This window comes from Phascolarctos cinereus, unplaced genomic scaffold, assembly GCF_003287225.1.
Source record: "Phascolarctos cinereus isolate Bilbo 61053 unplaced genomic scaffold, phaCin_HiC Scaffold_4;HRSCAF=312, whole genome shotgun sequence".
Classification (NCBI taxonomy): Eukaryota; Metazoa; Chordata; class Mammalia; order Diprotodontia; family Phascolarctidae; genus Phascolarctos; species Phascolarctos cinereus.
The window spans coordinates 727,514,174-727,530,769 of record NW_027555847.1 but is presented as its reverse complement, the minus strand read 5'-3'; the positions used below and the strand labels follow the sequence as shown (position 1 = coordinate 727,530,769).

The 16,596-nt window shown below is 45.7% G+C and overlaps 1 gene segment (V, D, J or C); it reads left to right on the top strand.

Annotated features, from left to right (window-relative positions):
• The first annotated feature begins 8,622 nt into the window (after positions 1 to 8,622).
• On the top strand, positions 8,623 to 10,071 carry LOC144456609 (immunoglobulin lambda variable 4-69-like). The segment is given in 3 exon segments: positions 8,623 to 8,732; positions 8,862 to 9,200; positions 9,881 to 10,071. Coding segments are annotated over 3 exon segments (576 nt in total).
• The last annotated feature ends 6,525 nt before the right edge of the window (positions 10,072 to 16,596 follow it).

Here is a 16,596-nt window from a genome sequence, read left to right as displayed (position 1 = left end):
ATGTGAACTCTGAGATTCTTTTATCTGATCATAATCAGTTGTGATTTGACCTCTTCCTCTGCCTTAGAACTCCAAACACTGTTCTTTTTTTTTTTTTTATCAATGTGACCTCCAATCCCTCAGGCCCTGAGTCCTTTTTCAAGCTATCATCCCTGTACTGTCTATACTCTCCTCCCTTCCCCCATCTTGATCCCTTAGTGAACCAGTTCAACTCTACATTATCCTTTTTCAGTCCCTTGCCCCCCTTATATCATTGATCTTGCCTGGTTGAGCCTGAACCTTGGATGACCCCTTCATCCATTGCCTTTGCCACTACGCATGGGCTGCAGAAGGAAGATGAAGAAAATCATGAAACTGTGCAGACTGCGTATACTACAACTTTAGGTTACATAATCTCGGTTGGGCCTTCACTGCTGTAAGGCTCACTACAATGGCTCCTCCAAAGCTTTTCATCCCTCCTTAAACCTTCCATGGATCCCCCTTCCCCTACATTCTCAGGTGAGAAACTTGCCTCATATTTTACTGAAAAAATTAAGACCTTTTGCTGATAACTCCCTTTTCTCCTCCTCATGTCACATCTCCCAGATACTTTCTGCCATTATTTTCTCCTTTACCTCAGTCTCCTTGCTAAGGCTATCCCTTCTACATGCACGTGATCCCATTCCATCTCACTTCCTGCAGATTGTCTAGTATCATCTCCACTCTGACTTATCTTCAATTTCTCTGTCTTCTGGTTGCTTCCCTACTGCCTACAAACATACTCATGCCTGTGCCTTGTCCTCAAAGAATCCTCATACGATCCATCCACCCCATTATCATCATCCATCCCTCCCTGTTTTGGTAACTAAATTTCTTAAGAAGATCAAATACAAAAGCTTCTTTGACTCTTTTTAAACTCTGCGATATGGCTGCCAACCTCATCGTTCAACCAAAACTGATTTCTCCAAACTTACCAGTGACCTCTTGATTGCCAGATCTAATGACCTTTCCTCAATCCTCATCGTCCTTGACCTTTCTCTGCCATGCTTGTCACTGCTGCTCCTCCTCCTGTCCTTGTTCCTGACATCCACTTCTCTCTAGGTTTTGGTGACACTACTCTATCCTGGTTCTCTTCCTACCTAACTGAGTGCTACTTCTCAGTCTCCTTTGTTGGATTTTAATCCAATTCACATCCAATAACTGTGGGTATCCCACAGGGCTCCCCCGCCATGAGCACCTTTCTCCTTTTATACCACTTGACTCAATCAATGATCTCATCAGCTCCAATGGATTCAATTATTATCTCTACCCTGATGATTTTCAAATCTACTTATACAGCCCTAAATTCTTGGCTCACCCCCAGTTTCTTATCTCCAACTGCCCATTGGACATCCCAAACTATATATTCTTAAACTCAACATGTCAAAACCTGAACTTAATATCTTTCACCCCAAATCTTCCCTTCTTCCTAACTTTCCTATTACAGTGAAGGATAGCACCTTCCTCCTGGTACCACATACTCACAACCTATGTCGTCCTTGACTCCTGTCTCCTCCATACCCAACTGTTGTTAAATCTTGTTCGAATTCACCTTCTCTCCTGGTACTGCTACCATCCTGGTAGAGGCCCTCATCGCCTCATACTTGGACTATTGCAATAGCCTCCTAGTTGATCTCTCTACCTCAAATCCCTCCCCACTCTAGTTCGTGCTCTACTCTGCTACCAAAGTGATCTTTCTAAAGTGCAGGTCTTCTTCATTCAATAAACCCTTGCGGCTCACTATTACCTACAGGACCACATATAAAATCTTCATTTTAAGCCCCTTAATGCCCTAACCCCTTCCTACCTTTCCAGTCTTTTGACGCTTTGTTCCCCTCCATCACTTTACAGACTTCCTTGCTATTCCCCAAACAAGGCACTTTCTGTCCCAACTCCAACATTCTCATCGCTGACTCCTAACTGCTCTGCTTTCTTCAAGGCCCAGTAAAATCCCATCTTCTGCATGGAGCCTTTAATAACCCCCCGTAATGCTAGTGCCTTTTCTCTGTTGATTATCACCAATTTATCCTGAACACATCCTGAGGGTACCTTGCTTGTACGTAGTGGCCTGGGGTGTATGGGGTATTTGGAGCGGACCAGAACCTCTGGTATGAGGGCCACTGAGTCCTTTTCAGGGCCGCTCATCTATCTCTGGTGTCCGCCTGGCACCCCACTGCCACCAGTGGTTCCAAGAAGCTGTAGCAGCTTCACACAGCAGCAACACCCCAGTAAAATGCCTCTGTAGATGAGCTAAACCAGGTTGAGAGTAACTAGCAGGCCTCTTGTTAATGAGGTGGGCAGTGTCTACCTCAGGTGTGTGAGGACTTTTTCTGACAGAATGGGAGAATGTAAACACTTGGCTTCAAAGGGCCGTGAAAGGTGACAGAAGCTGGTGCTCTGGAGAAGTTGGACTTTGGTCACACAATGACATCAAGGTTATCCACTGCTTTTGGAACTATCTGCAGTCATCCTGACTTTTGTTTTCTCGCTGGGCTGCAATGACTCTGGAAGAGAGAGCGAGACCAATGACTTCAAGCAATTATATCTCACTTAAATCCAGTTTATGCATTAGCCGAAAGGCATTACTCATACCATTTTTTTTTACCATTTTCACTATTTAATTATTTTACTATTCAGTAACTTTACAATTCTATCATTTGTTGTTTTACTATTCAACCATTTTACTATTTTATTATTTCACCGTATTACTATCTTACTGATATTGAAGTCCTGCGGCAGTGGGCTAGTAACAAAGCAGCAGGTGTGGATACCCTGGGAGCTGGGGTCACAACCACGCACACAGGCATTCCAGGCCATAGTGTCGGTTCTTCTCACCGGACTAAAGCAGCAGCAGGAATTGGCAGCCCCCCCCCCCCAGTGTCTGAAGAGCTTTCTCAAGGACCACCACACTGTACACCTTTTGATATGCAGAAGGGGCTAGAAAAAGGGGCCCTAAAATTGTCTGTTTCACCTAACCCTGGCCTGCTCACTGCAGCAGGCTGGAATTCCACCGTAGGATAGGAACACAAAAAACATGCACAAAAACTTTCATGAAGATTCCACTCATCACTGGTACATGGCATGTGCACATGCTTGTGGAAACAAAGGCTAGCAGACCTGAAAGACAAACAGCTCATGTTGTGGAAAAAAACTCAGCAGGGATCACTTCCAAAGAAAAGCTCTGAAAGAAACAAGACTGGTAAATGAAGGCCAGCTTACCAAAGTCAGAGCTGGATACGTGACTTTCTGGAGTGGAAACAGCAATGAGGAGCACCCTGAAGCTGGAATAAGTTTTGCAATCAAAATTAATCTATCAATTAATCTAATATTAATACTAGTAATCTAGTATGCCTCCCAAAAGGACTGAATGGTCAGCTCATGACAACGAGATTGCCACTTGCCATCATCGAGGCATATTGATGATGAGTCCTGGTGACATCACAGAAAATTTTATGAACAACTGAAATCTTCATCATCGATGTGCAGAAAGAGGAGAAGCTTGTCATTTTGGGTAACTTTCATGTGACAGTAAGCACAGACTATCAGACATAGCAGGGAGTCCTTGGGAGGAATGGAGTCAGAAAAAGCAATAGCAGCGGTCACTTACTCCTGAAGACTGGCACACCTCATCACCTTCTCATCACCAGCATTGTCTTTGATTTACCTGAGTGCAATAAACTTCATGGATAAACTCTCACAGCAAACACTGGCATTTCACAGACATATCATTGTAAGGAGAAGAGACAGGATGTGACAGTGGTGAAGGCAATGTGTAGCACAGAGTTCAGGACTGAACACATATATCCTCTCCAAGTTAAACATTTGCATTTGGCCTCAGGGCAAAACTATTACAGATTCAGTGCTTCTCCAAGCATTGCTAACTTGGAAGGAAAGCTGAGCCAACACATGTTGACAACAGTGGAGCAGAAAAGCAGTGAGAAGCTGTCAGAGATTTGGTGGACAGCACCGCATACTCATCTGAGTTGGCACTCTTGCCATCATCAAGATTGGTTTGATAAAAATGATGGGGGCTTAGCTTCTTAAAATCTAGCCACTGCTGGGATTCTTATAATCTAACCACTGCTTACTCATGTTCAGACTCCTTAAGAGTCTGCCCGATATGACAGCTGTCCTAATAAACCTTGTCTTTGGCTGAAAGAAGGTTTGGGTTGAATTCTTTTGGGCAGGACCAGTGTATTGTGATTTTGGGGTCCCAGCACCCCTGAACCCCTAAACTGCATCATTTTGGTGGCCTGTATGGGGAAACTGCCTAACCCCAAGTTCTTCTTCAGCCAAGACTGGAAGGTATGTAAGCCTCCTCCTTCCCCTCCTTTCTTGCTCTGCAGTTGGAGTCACTTTTCAAGCACCAAGGTTTGGAGATGCTTTTCAGCAGACAGTTACGAGGCTGTCTCGAACTCGGCCTGACACTCTCAGGCTCTCAGTCCACTGGGTCAGTTCAAGGCCATGGACCTGCGTACACCTTCCACAGCATAGAGGATGAGGACAGATGCCCTATCCAGAAGTGTTTGCTCAACTCTGTTAATTCCCTTGGTGCTAGGGAATTGGGGGAAACTGCAGTTGCTTTTTGATTCCCTGAGGCTTAGTTACTCCCTTCCTTCTGCACCTCTGAATCCTCTTTCATGGAGTTCACAGGGTAAGTTAGAACAGCTAAAAATATCTCGGCAGATTCTGGAGGTTTTGTGATTGATCATTAAGGAGTTTTGAAACTCCTCCTTTCAACCCTGGTCACTCTTTTCTTCCACTCCCTTCCCTTGAGTCAAGAGGGTATCTGTTAATCCTTCTCATAGGAGAAGAGAGCTTCACCTTTTTACCCCTCACCTTTGATTTCACCCTCCCCCACACGGAAAAGGAAGGAGGGGGGAAGGGCAGCAGCTACAGCATGGGCCTCACTGGCAATGGCCTTGGGCTCTGGGGCAACCTTTGCCTAGAAGCATCACCCAGGTTCAGCACATCCTGCTCAAGGTAAAGAAGCTGGCCTCTGAACTTGGCTAAGCACACTCATCTAAAGTTGTAGTTTTAACTGTCAATGATGAGATGTTGATTCTCTGTGTAATGTAGTTTGGAAGTGCATTGGAAGTCACCTGATTGGTAATGGGTTTGTTTCAAGCTTCAAATGGGTGAACTTCCTCTATCCGTTATGTCAAGCAACTCTTCATAATTTGGTTACCACTAAAATAATTTAGCTATTGTTGGTTATTGTTTTAATGTGTAAACTTAGCCAAAAAGTTTGTTTGGCTTCTGTATGGCTTGCTGAGAATTTGCAAGTGTATAGAAATATCTAATGATTACCTTTTTACATTCGGATAAATTTAAATTTGAGATGTAAATCCTGGAAAAGTTCCTAAGCTGTGATTAGTAAAACTTGCTGTTTGAAGTAAAAGCACATAGGATTTTATTTTGAGTTGTCTGGATCATAATCCATTGATTATCAATAATCCACTGTCTGAGAGAAATGCCACAAGCTACTCAGAGAAGGTGATACTGGAGGGAAGTCAGCTTTGGGAAAAGCTGAGCTTAGCCTCAGTCTAAGATGGGATCCTCCTGACTCAGTTTCCCCATTATGTTCCTTTGAAAGGGAATGTTACCCACCTGGCTATTCCTGAGTCTGGCTATGAGGTGGATCTGATACTGCATGGTTGGAAAACTGAATTATCTGAATCCGAACAGAGCTGAGGATGATTTATCATCTCAAAGTTGGGCCCTATATCTAGTCCCTGCTTTATATCTGGGCCCCGCAGTTTTTTCTGTCAGATTTATGTCTTCCAGACTATGGGCCATTCACCTACAGTTGGTAACAAACAGCGAGCACCAGCCAATGTCCCCCCATGGCTCCCTGGATGCAGTCTGTGCTCGGTTCCAGTCAACCTCCTCTTTGGGACCCCCTCGAGGCAGGGAAAGTTCTACACCCCTTGCTAGCAGGGAGCAGTTTCAGAAGCTGAGACCTTCACCCCTTACTCTAAAAGAATTTGGGTCCCATTTGTTTGAGAGGGTAATGATGGGGTTGGGATCTGGGCCCCAGAAAGGAAAAACCCTGGACTGTCCCACATGGCCAAATCTCTGGCATTTGCCTGAAGCTGTAATCCTATCAACTGGCCTTTCATTGTGGCTACACCCAATCTCACCTCCATTGTCTTACCTCCCTATGGCCCCTGGCCATTTCCCACACTTAATCCTAGCTAGGCTCCATTGTCCAGGTACCAGGAGTTCTGTTCACCCCAGCTTACTGGCCACTCCTAGTACCTCCCACAGGCTTTCTCTATGTAAGGTCCCTCTTGTTTCCATTAAGATGCTTAGATTCTTAAAATCAAGCCACTGCTTAGATTCTTATAATCTAGCCACTGCTGGTGATGAGGTCTAGAGGGTTAGGGATGCTGGAACTGCAAGATCACGACGCAGGCCCTGCCTGAATGAGTTCAACCCAAATCTTCTTCCAGCCAGAGAAAAAATTTATTAGAGATAAAGCATATAGACCAGGTGATGCCCGTAAGGATGACTCAGCATGAGAAAAGCTCAGCCTTTTGGGCATGAAAGATTCTCAGCTTTTGAATGGCAGCCAGGGAAGATCTTATACACACTAAAGTAACTTTGGGTGACCAGAGGAGGGGTCTGGGAAAAGGGTCTAGGTAAGAACTCCAGTTGGAAGGTCTGAGAGATTGAATAGACAATGGGAATAGATAATGAAGGGAACTGGAAAGTAGAAGCTTGAAAGGCATCTGAATAAGATCAAAAGGTGGGGCTAGGGCTTTCAAAGGGAGATAAGGAGATAAACAAATGGGACCCAGATTCCCTTTGGGGCAAGAGTAACAGATCTTGGCTTGGGCCCAAACCCCATCACTGGGATTCTTATAATCTAGCCACTGTTTACTCATGTTCAGAGTCCTTAAGAATCTGCCCAATATGACCGCTGTTCTAATAAACCTCATCTTTGGCTAAAAAAAAAAATGATGGGGAAATTCAGAAGCTGCTAAATAGAAAATAAAAATTCTACAGCATTTACCAGGATGACAGTTCTTCCATCCCTAAGAAGGCAGAATTGAACTCCATCAAAAGTAAAGTGCAAGCAAAATTTAGACAGATGCAGGAAGAAATTCAGCTTTATGCTGACAGTAACAATCCAAAGTGCATAGTTACAAATTGCTCTCCAGAATGGTTGGATGAGTTCACAACTCCACCAGTTATCTGAGTGTGTCCACCTGGATTCTCCTTGTTTGCACTATGTCCAAGTCTCCTGAAGGGCACCTATCACCTTCAGAGACTGGCAGAACCATTACTTGGAGATGTGACCTCTATGTATGTGTTGATGACATCATACCCTTTAGGAAAACTCTGGAGGAACATGAAGGAAGATGCTGAAAGTGTTGGATCAGCCAGAAGAAAATGGCCAGTGACTTTCAACAACAAAATACTTAGGGCTGCACAGAGACTCCGTTATGGATTTTGGTCACATTTAGACACATTTGGTGATAGTATAACTTCTCCTCCTCTGAGGTCTAATAATCATTCAATCAAAGTTCTGGTGGCTGGTTTCTTCTGATTTCTCTGACTCTCTCCAGACTTACATCTTGGCACTGCTCCTCATTTTCACTCCCTGGGTGACCCTGTGTGATGGCCTCAGGACACCAGTCTTCTACTCAGTACATGTAGGGGTTGGCCTTAGTGGCCTCTGAGATCCTTACAAGCTCAGAGACTGGGATCATCTCACCAGGTTCCTCTCCAGCCTCTCTCAGGACCATCATCAATGGCCTCCTCAGCAGAAAGCAAAAACAAATGGGGGGTGTGAACACATACCTAGTGTAGACAGAAGTGCTCGTGATACCCTACATCCAAAGGCACTTTGAGATCTCAGGAATTTCTTCCAATTTCGTCACCATTCATTCAAAGTGATGGTGTTATTCCCAGACCACTAGCTGTCCTCACTTGAGCATTTGTGAGAGAAGAGTAATGACACAGGAGAAAAGGCCTGAAAAGGAGCCAAGCCTGTGTGTGACTATTGGAGAGTCAGACGAAAACAACCCTTCAGGATGTAGTCTCACACACACACACACACACACACACACACACACACACACACACACACACACACACATACACACACACACAAAGGTTGTCCTCTCCTGAGCCAATTCACCCTTTTGTCCTGTGGACAGAGGCCAGCTTGGAGGCCTGGTCATCAAGTAGGCGGCTCATTCTGGCTGTGTGGCCCCTGGGGTTAGCCTACACCCTGGTGGGGTGGATTAGGGGGCCACCAGCCAGTAGGTGGCCCTGTGGGACTGGTTTTGGACAGGCAGGGATGAGATGGGGAGTCTGTTGATCTGGGGTGGTGATCAGCCCAGCTGGCTGTGTCTGTGGTTGTACCGACCGCTGTGATCACTCATGTGTGACATCTCAGCTAGGCTGGGCCAAGAAATGCCAACACCCCATCCCCTCCCCCTCGAAAGACATGGCCTCCCCATGGACCTGTGACCCCAGAGTCATGACATGGGGTGGGGGTGGCTAATAAGAGCCTGCATAAGGCCCAGATTTGCATGAAGCCCCTTCCCACCCAGAACCCAACCCAGGCTTTCAGGGAGAGGATAAGAGGCCCTGGAAGAGGCCAGGCCCAGCTGTGTGCTCTTTGGGGAGCAGAGCTCTTGGGGCCCTCTGCACCATGGCCTGGCCTCTTGCCTGCCTCTTACTGCTCACTGTCTGCTCAGGTCAGGGCTACCCTCAGAACCCTCCTTCTCCTGCTCCCTCATCCCTGCCCCTGGCCTCTCTGGGCAGGATCTCAAATCCCCTTCTCCCTTTCTTCTTATTCCATTATTAATGTGTGTCTGTGTTTCTAGGTTCCTTCTCCCAGCTTGTGCTGACTCAGTCACCCTCCACGTCTGTGTCCCTGGGAGGCACCAGCAAACTCACCTGCACCCTGAGCAGCCAGCACAGCACCTACATTATTAGTTGGTACCAGCAGAGCCCAGGAAAGGCCCCGCGGTATCTCATGGACGTCAGCAGCAGTGGAGGTGGAAGCAGGGGCAATGGGATCCCTGATCGCTTCTCTGGCTCCAGCTCTGGGGCAGATCGATACCTGTCCATCAGCAACATCCAGCCTGAGGATGAAGCCGATTACTACTGTGGGGCAGGTCATACCATTAGTAGTATCTATGAGTTACACAGTGATACATTCAGTGAGGAACTGGGACAAAAACCTCCTCTGTCAGCCCAGGCCCAGCTCCACACCTGGGCCCAGGCTTCTCACACTCTCAACTGCCAGGGCTGCCTCAAGGCTTTCTGTTTCTTTCTGGCTCTGTCTCTATCTCCCAGACCCTCTCTCTGTCTCTGTCTCTATCTCTGTGTGGGAGGAACAGCCTGTCTGTTGGGCAATCCCTCCCCTGAGTTCTCCAGCCTGTCCCTCTCTTCAATTTAACTGCTCTCTAGCAGTCATCTCACCTCCTCCATCTTCTTGCACCCTCTGAGACCTGGCTCACTCCTGGTGACACAGCCTCCCTGGCTACCCTTTCCAGCACTGGCTGCACTGTCCCTCCTACTCCTTCACTAACTGATCCTGGTGGGGAGGTGGGACCCTCCTTGGCCTCACTGGCACTGCCAGGCCCTCCCTCTGCCACCATCACACAGTAACCTCTCCTCTGAGGTCTAATGATCATTCAATCAAAGTTCTGCTGGCTGGTTTCTTCTGATTTTTCTGATGCTCTCCAGACTAACAATCCTGGCACCGCTCCTCATTTTCCCTCCCTGGGTGACCCTGGGATGGCCTCAGGACACCAGTCTCCTACTCAGTACATGTAGGGGTCAGCCTTAGTGGCCTCTAAGGTCCTTACAAGCTCAGAGATGGGGATCATCTGACCAGGTTCCTCTCCAGCCTCTGTCAGGACCATCGTGAATGGCCTCCTCAGCAGAAAGCAAGAACAAATCTCTTCTGGGAAGGGCTGCCAGACTGACCAGGGTGACTTGCTCCAAGAGTGGGCCCATTCTGAAGCTCGCCCAGGCCAGGTTGCCCCTGGCTCTCGCTGCTTCCAGGCAATGAGCTTACAGGCCTGACCAGTGTTCCACCCATACCTCATGCCCAGCTTCCTTCAGCCCCAGCTGGCTGTCCCTCTTTGGGGTGGACTGTGTTCAGGGAAGACTAGTATTTCAGGACTGCTCATCCACCTTGGGTGTCCACCTGATTCTCCTAACTCTCACCTGTGGCCCCAAGAAGTTGTAGCCATCTCAAAGGCCACACCTGGTAAACCATGTTGGCAGACAGGTTAATGCAGAATGAAGGTAAATTAAGAGTCTCAAACTCATCAGTGAGTTGGGGGAGAGGGCTGTCTACACCCAAGCATGTGAAGCTTCCCCTGGCAGAAGGGGCAGATGGGAACATTGTGTTCCAATGGCCATGAAGGCTGCTGAAGCAGGTGCTGTGGAGCACTTGGACACTGTGGAGCACTTGGAACTTGGCTAGACACTAAGGCACCAAAGCCATCCCCTGCATCCCCAGACATCACCAAGTTCTTGCCATTGGACTTTGATGACTCTGGAAGAGAGAGGGACCCGATGACTTCATGCAAGCGTGCCTCATTTAAATCCAATGTATTCAAAGTCAAAGGGCATCTTCTCGATGGTAATTGTAAGCTAGTTACTTAGCCTCCTTTTAAAAAATTGTTTTTATTCAGAACAAACACCAGATAGAAACAATTCAGTTTCTTGGCATGGGGCTGGTATACTGTCCAGGCATACAACAATGAGAGGGGCAGCTAGGTGGTGCAGTGGATAGAGCACTGGCCCTGGATTCAGGAGGACCTGAGTTGAAATCCGGCCTCAAACACATAACACTTACTAACTGTGTGACCCTGGGCAAGTCACTTAACCCTCATTCCCCAGCAAAAACAAACCAAAAAAACCAAACAACAATGAGGTCAGCACAATGGCTCTGTAGACCTTCAGTTTGGTAGTCAGTGCAATACCTCTTACCTCACACACTTTGCTTAGGAGCCTCCCAAACACTGAGCCAGCTCTGGCAATGTGTGTGTCAACCTCATCATCTATGTGGACATCCCTGGAGAGTATACTGCCAAGGTAGGTGAATTTATCCAGACATTCAAAACTGCTGCATTTGCTTTAACTGATGGTGTGATGCTGGTTGGTGGCGAACATCTATTTTCTTGGTGTTAATTGTTAGGCTAAAGTTAACACAAGCAACAGAGAATCGACCCGTTCTTTGTTGTGCCTCCGCTTCAGAGGCTGCATTGAGTGCACAACCATCTGCAAACCAAAAATCAAACATCAACTCTTCCTGCACTTTAGCCTCGACTTGTAGCCTTTTCAAGTTAAATTTACCTTCAAGGTGGTAGTTGACCTCGATGCTGTTTTTGTCCTTGTTGAAGGTGTCTATGTTGCTGGAAACATTATGCTGAAAAACATGGGAGCAAGCACACCACCCTCCTTGGTGACTGGGATGATGGTGGAGCATCGTCCATCATCCAGAACCTGTACAAGCATGCCTTTGTGAAACTGGCATACAATACTGATGAACTTCTCTGAGTAACCAAATTTTTTCCACAGCCCCTTGTGACTGGCACTATCACAGGCCTTGGTTATATCGATGAACATTTTGTACAGACCTTTGTTTTGCTCCTGGCATTTCTCCTGGAGTTGTTGGGCAGCAATCACCATGTCAATTATTCCTTCATCCTTTCTGAAGACAAAGTGGCTGTCAGGTAGATGACCATCTCTAGCAAGAATCTTGCCAGCAGTGACTAAGAGAGAGATGCCCTCTGTGGGTCACAGGACAACTCACTTCTTTTTCCTGGATGGTGATGGACAGTGGAGGCATCCCTGAACTCCTGGGGGACAGTCTCTTGCTATATAATGCAGAACATTTCAGTCAGCTTTTGTATGAGCAGTGGACCTTCTACTTTGTAAATCTCACCTAGAACAGAGTTAACACTAAGAGGAGCCTAATCACATTCAAAACCTCTTCTTCAATTGGAAGTTCAGGAGAGAGGGATTGACTTCAACCTGAGGTAAATGGTCCATGGCTTCAGCATTGCTTGATGATGGTCTGCTGAGAGCACTGTGGAAGTCCATCTCTTTCGAATCTTGCCCTTATCACCGATCAGTGTGGATGCATCAGCACCCAGTAGCTGAGATGCACCACAGGGCTTTGGCCCAAAGCCTTCAGGACACTGTAAAAATGCTTTGGATTGTTAATATCAGCTTTCACTTTAACTCTGATGGAGTTAAATGCTGCCTTTTTAGAGATGGATTAACTATTTTGCTGGTAGACCCTGTGGAGTTCTTGTTTTTTCATTTAATAGTTCTGAATTTCCCCATCATTTTCATCAAACCCATCCTAATGTTTGTGAGTGTTCTGGCCCATATGAGCAAATGTGGTGCTACACATCAAATCTCTGAAATAGGCAGGATTTAAACTCAGGCTTTCTATGACTCTGAGGCAACAAGAATTTCTGTGACACTACAGAGGAGTCAGGAAAGAGCTCATTAAAGAGGAAGGCACCAAGCTGAGGGTAAGCATGTGCACAACAGGTGTGGATATAGAGAGGAAAATGAAATGCCCTAGAGGTCATCAAGCACAATTTGCTCCTTTGGCTTAAGGAATTAACTGCTCAGTCAAAAACTCAGAAAAGGGGGATCTGAACCCCGGTGTTCTTGCCTCCAAGTCAAGCCTCCCATTCATCATGCTATTTGCGGTACAGTTTAGCTGTAGGCTGAAGCCAGACTATGAAACCAGAACTTTTACAAATGTATAGGTATGAAGAATTTTAAACACCAGGCCACACAGTTTATATTTTATCCTAGAAGTTCTAGGAAGAGGGCAGTTAGGTAGTGCGGTGGACAGAGAACTAGTCCTGGGGTCAAGAGTTCAAAACTGCCCTTAGGCACTTACTAGCTATATGGCCCTGGGCAAGTGACTTAAACCCAAGGGCCTCAAAAAAAAAAAAAAAGAAAAGAAAAGAAAAGAAAAAAATTGGAAGTCAGTGAACATTTTATATCATTAGAAATTCAACTTAAAATTTCTTTGTTTTGTTTTTTATCCTTGGCAGCCTTGTTGAATCAGAGGGCCAAGGGATCTGGAGACATCATCAGGCTATTTTGTTCTTCTTCCCTAGCATTTCATAGTAAAAACTTCCTAAATAGCTAAATTATCAGCCACATGTGAGAAATGAAAGACAACCCACACCCAACACATTTAAAGCCATTTGTGTGAAAAAAAAATGGGGGGAAGACCAGCCAGCTCATGGAATGGGTGGGAGCACAGCTGCTGAGTTTTGGGGGCAGGGACAGGGAGAGATGTTTCTCCAGGTGTGGGGGGCTCTGTTGCAGTGCTGTGACTGATTCCAGTGTGGGAGCTTGGGGCCCCCTCATGTGGACCACAACATTCTTATCAGTTTTATTTCCAACTGAGACTCAAGGAATCAAAGACCAAACTTAAATTTAACTTTTTAGCAATTCTTTATTTACAGTCTTTGGTCTAGACCTTTGAAAAGGAATTCTTACTTGCCTGCTGGTCTAAGAGTACAAAGAAATACATATAAGGCATATTTTTATTATAATAAAATTATTTCCTAGCAAATATCATACATGCATTCATATACATACAAATGGAATAGCCTGCAAGACAGTCATTGGGTATAATTTTTTTTTTGAGGCAATTGGGGTTAAGTGACTTGCCCAGAGTCGGTATAATATTTTGAATCATAGAATTTCAGAAGGGGCCAGGACCTCAGCACCCATCTTGTCTGATCTGCACCAGAAAGGAATCCTCACTATACTCAGTAGGCAATCTATCTCCTTTAAGCATTATTGGCAAAATCTACCTCTAGACACATCTATCTGACCGAGTCACTCCTGTCCTCCATAGGTTCAGAGGTTTCCTCTTGCCTCTAGAATCAAAACCAAATTGCTCTTCAGCATTTAAAGGCTTTCACATTCTGGCTCCACCTGCCATTTCAGGTGTATTGTGTATCACTCCCCTTCACACACCACAGCCTAACCCAATGTTTCTCATAAATGACATTCCATCCCTCATCTCTTTGCCTTTGCCCAGGCCAAGGATGGGGAACCTCAAGGCCAAGTGTGGCCGCACTTAACGACCTGGGGGCCACAAGTGACTTTGAGGTTCCTGGTTCTCCACTCCTGGCCCAGGCCATCCTCCATGCCTGGAATCAATTCCTTCCTTATCTATGCCTCTTGGAATGCCTAGTTTCCTTCAAAGTTCAGGTCAAAGGTCATCTGCTACATGAAGCCTTTTCTGATTCCCCCAGGGAGCTAGTACCTCTCCTTGAAATTACCTTGCATTTACTTTCCTCCTACTTACATTTGTTTATATTTCCCCTGATGGAATGCAAGTTTCCTGAGGGTAGGAACGGACCTTGTCGTCTGGCACCTAGGACAATGCCCAGCCCCTACCAACTTCATAATAAATGTTTGTTGACTAGTGTTTTGAGGTCTGGGACTGCCTCATTTTTTTTTTGTCCTGATTTCCCTAGCAACTAGGAAAGTACCTGGAATATAACAGGTGTTTAGTAAAATGCTTGCGCTGTATATTCATTTCCTCACACCTTTAGTGACCAGTTTCTTTCTCCTTCTTGAACGCACTTCCTGTGTATGTAAAATGCAAATAGCAGCAGCCCTGACCTTTTCTGTTGCTGTTTAGTCTTTATCAGTCATGTCCAACTCTTCATGACCCCATTTGGGGTTTTCTTGGCAAAGATACTGGACTGGTTTGCTATTTCCTTCTCCAGCCCATTTTACGAATGAGGAAACTGAGGCAAATGAGTGACTTGTCCAGGGCCACACAGCTAGTAAGTGCCTGAGGCCAGATTTGAACTCAGGAAGATGAGTTTTCCTGAATGCAGGTTCAGTGCCACCTAGCTGCCACCAGCCCTGTTACCAAAGCCTAGCACACAAAAGGTATCCAATATTTGCATGCTGATTGATTAAATCAGGAAACCTGAATTTTACTAGGGCCTCTGCCAATACTCTCCATGCACTTGGTGGCTACATCACTTAGTGTCTCTAAGGCCCATTTCCCCATCTATAAAATGAAGGGTTGGATGAAATGATTTCTAAGTTCTTTCCCATGATAACATTCCACACTTTTTACATCAGGAGACAGGAAAGAAAGAGAACATATTCTAGGGGCAGAGGACATTCCCTAGAACAAAAACAATGGGGGCTATGAGTTGAAGTACAAAAGACATCAATTGAGACTTACTTTAAGGGAAAACTTCTCAAGCATCTGCTATCCCAAAGCGTACTGAGATGCCTTCCGGCAAAGGCTAGCTAACCACATGTCAGCCATGTTCTAGAGCAGTCTCAGATGTGGGCTGGACAGTAATCACTGATATCCTTTATAAGCACGAAATTCTGCGCTTCTGTACTAGAAGGGAAATAAGCATTCATGAAGGGCCCATTCTGGGCCAGGCTCTGCGCCACACACTCATTTGATGCTCACAAAAACGCGTGGAGGTAAATGTTATCATTATCCCCATTTTAATTGAAGCCACCAAGGCAGAGAGAAGTTAAGTGATTTCCACAGCTAATAAGTGTCTGAGGGTGGATTTGAACTCAAGTCTTCCTGACTCCAGACCCAAGGCTTTATCCACTGGGTCACCTCGTTGACTAACTACATGTCAGACAGACACTGTCTTAAGAGCTTGGGATTCAAATAACTGTGAGATGATTCTTGAACTTAATGAGTAGAGATTTACAGTTCAGTAAATGCAGGAAACACAGAAAATAAATAGACCCTGATTTGAAGGCAGAAACTAGCAAGGAGGGGAATCAAGAATGGAACCTGCCAGAGAGTAGCAGGAGAGCTAAGGCAGGGGTTCTAGAAGTGGAGGCAAGGAGGGAGAATGCTCCCAGGCCTGAAAGGATGCCCATGCCAAGGCCCTGGAACGCTGTGTATGAGACAGTGGGGAGGCCCATGTGGCTGAGTCTGAAGAGCATGATGTGATCTGAGAAAAGACACGGAGAAGTCAGGAAATCTCACAAGACTGAAGAAGAGTAGAAGTCTCAAATGTTTAAAAGAATGGAGTCCACAAATTATAGATTAGTGATCTTGACTGGAATTCCATTTCATAGGACTGTGGATTTAGAACTGGAAAAGACCTTAACAATAATTTTAATGCAAACTTCTCATTACAGATGGGAAAATAGAGGCACCAAGGTTAAGTGACTTGCCCAAAGTCTCACAGGTGAGACGCAGAGCCAGAATTCAAATTCAGATCCTGTAACTCCAAGGTGAGCACCCTTTCTGCTGCAACAAAATGCCTACTTAGCAAAATTCTGAAAAGTGTTGTTAAAAGGCTGGTTAGTAAACATCTAGAAAAGGAAGCAGTGACAACACAGAATCAACATCGCTTCATCAAGAAGAGGTCACACCAACCTCATGTTCTTTTCGGACAGGGTGACTGGCCTGGTAGAGACATAGACCAAGTGATAGTACAGTTAAGGGGATTTGGAATTTGCGTGATGGCCAGGCCAAAAAGGGTATCATTAATGGTTAAATGGCAGCTTAGGAGGTAGCCAGTGGAGAGTATATGATGTCACATT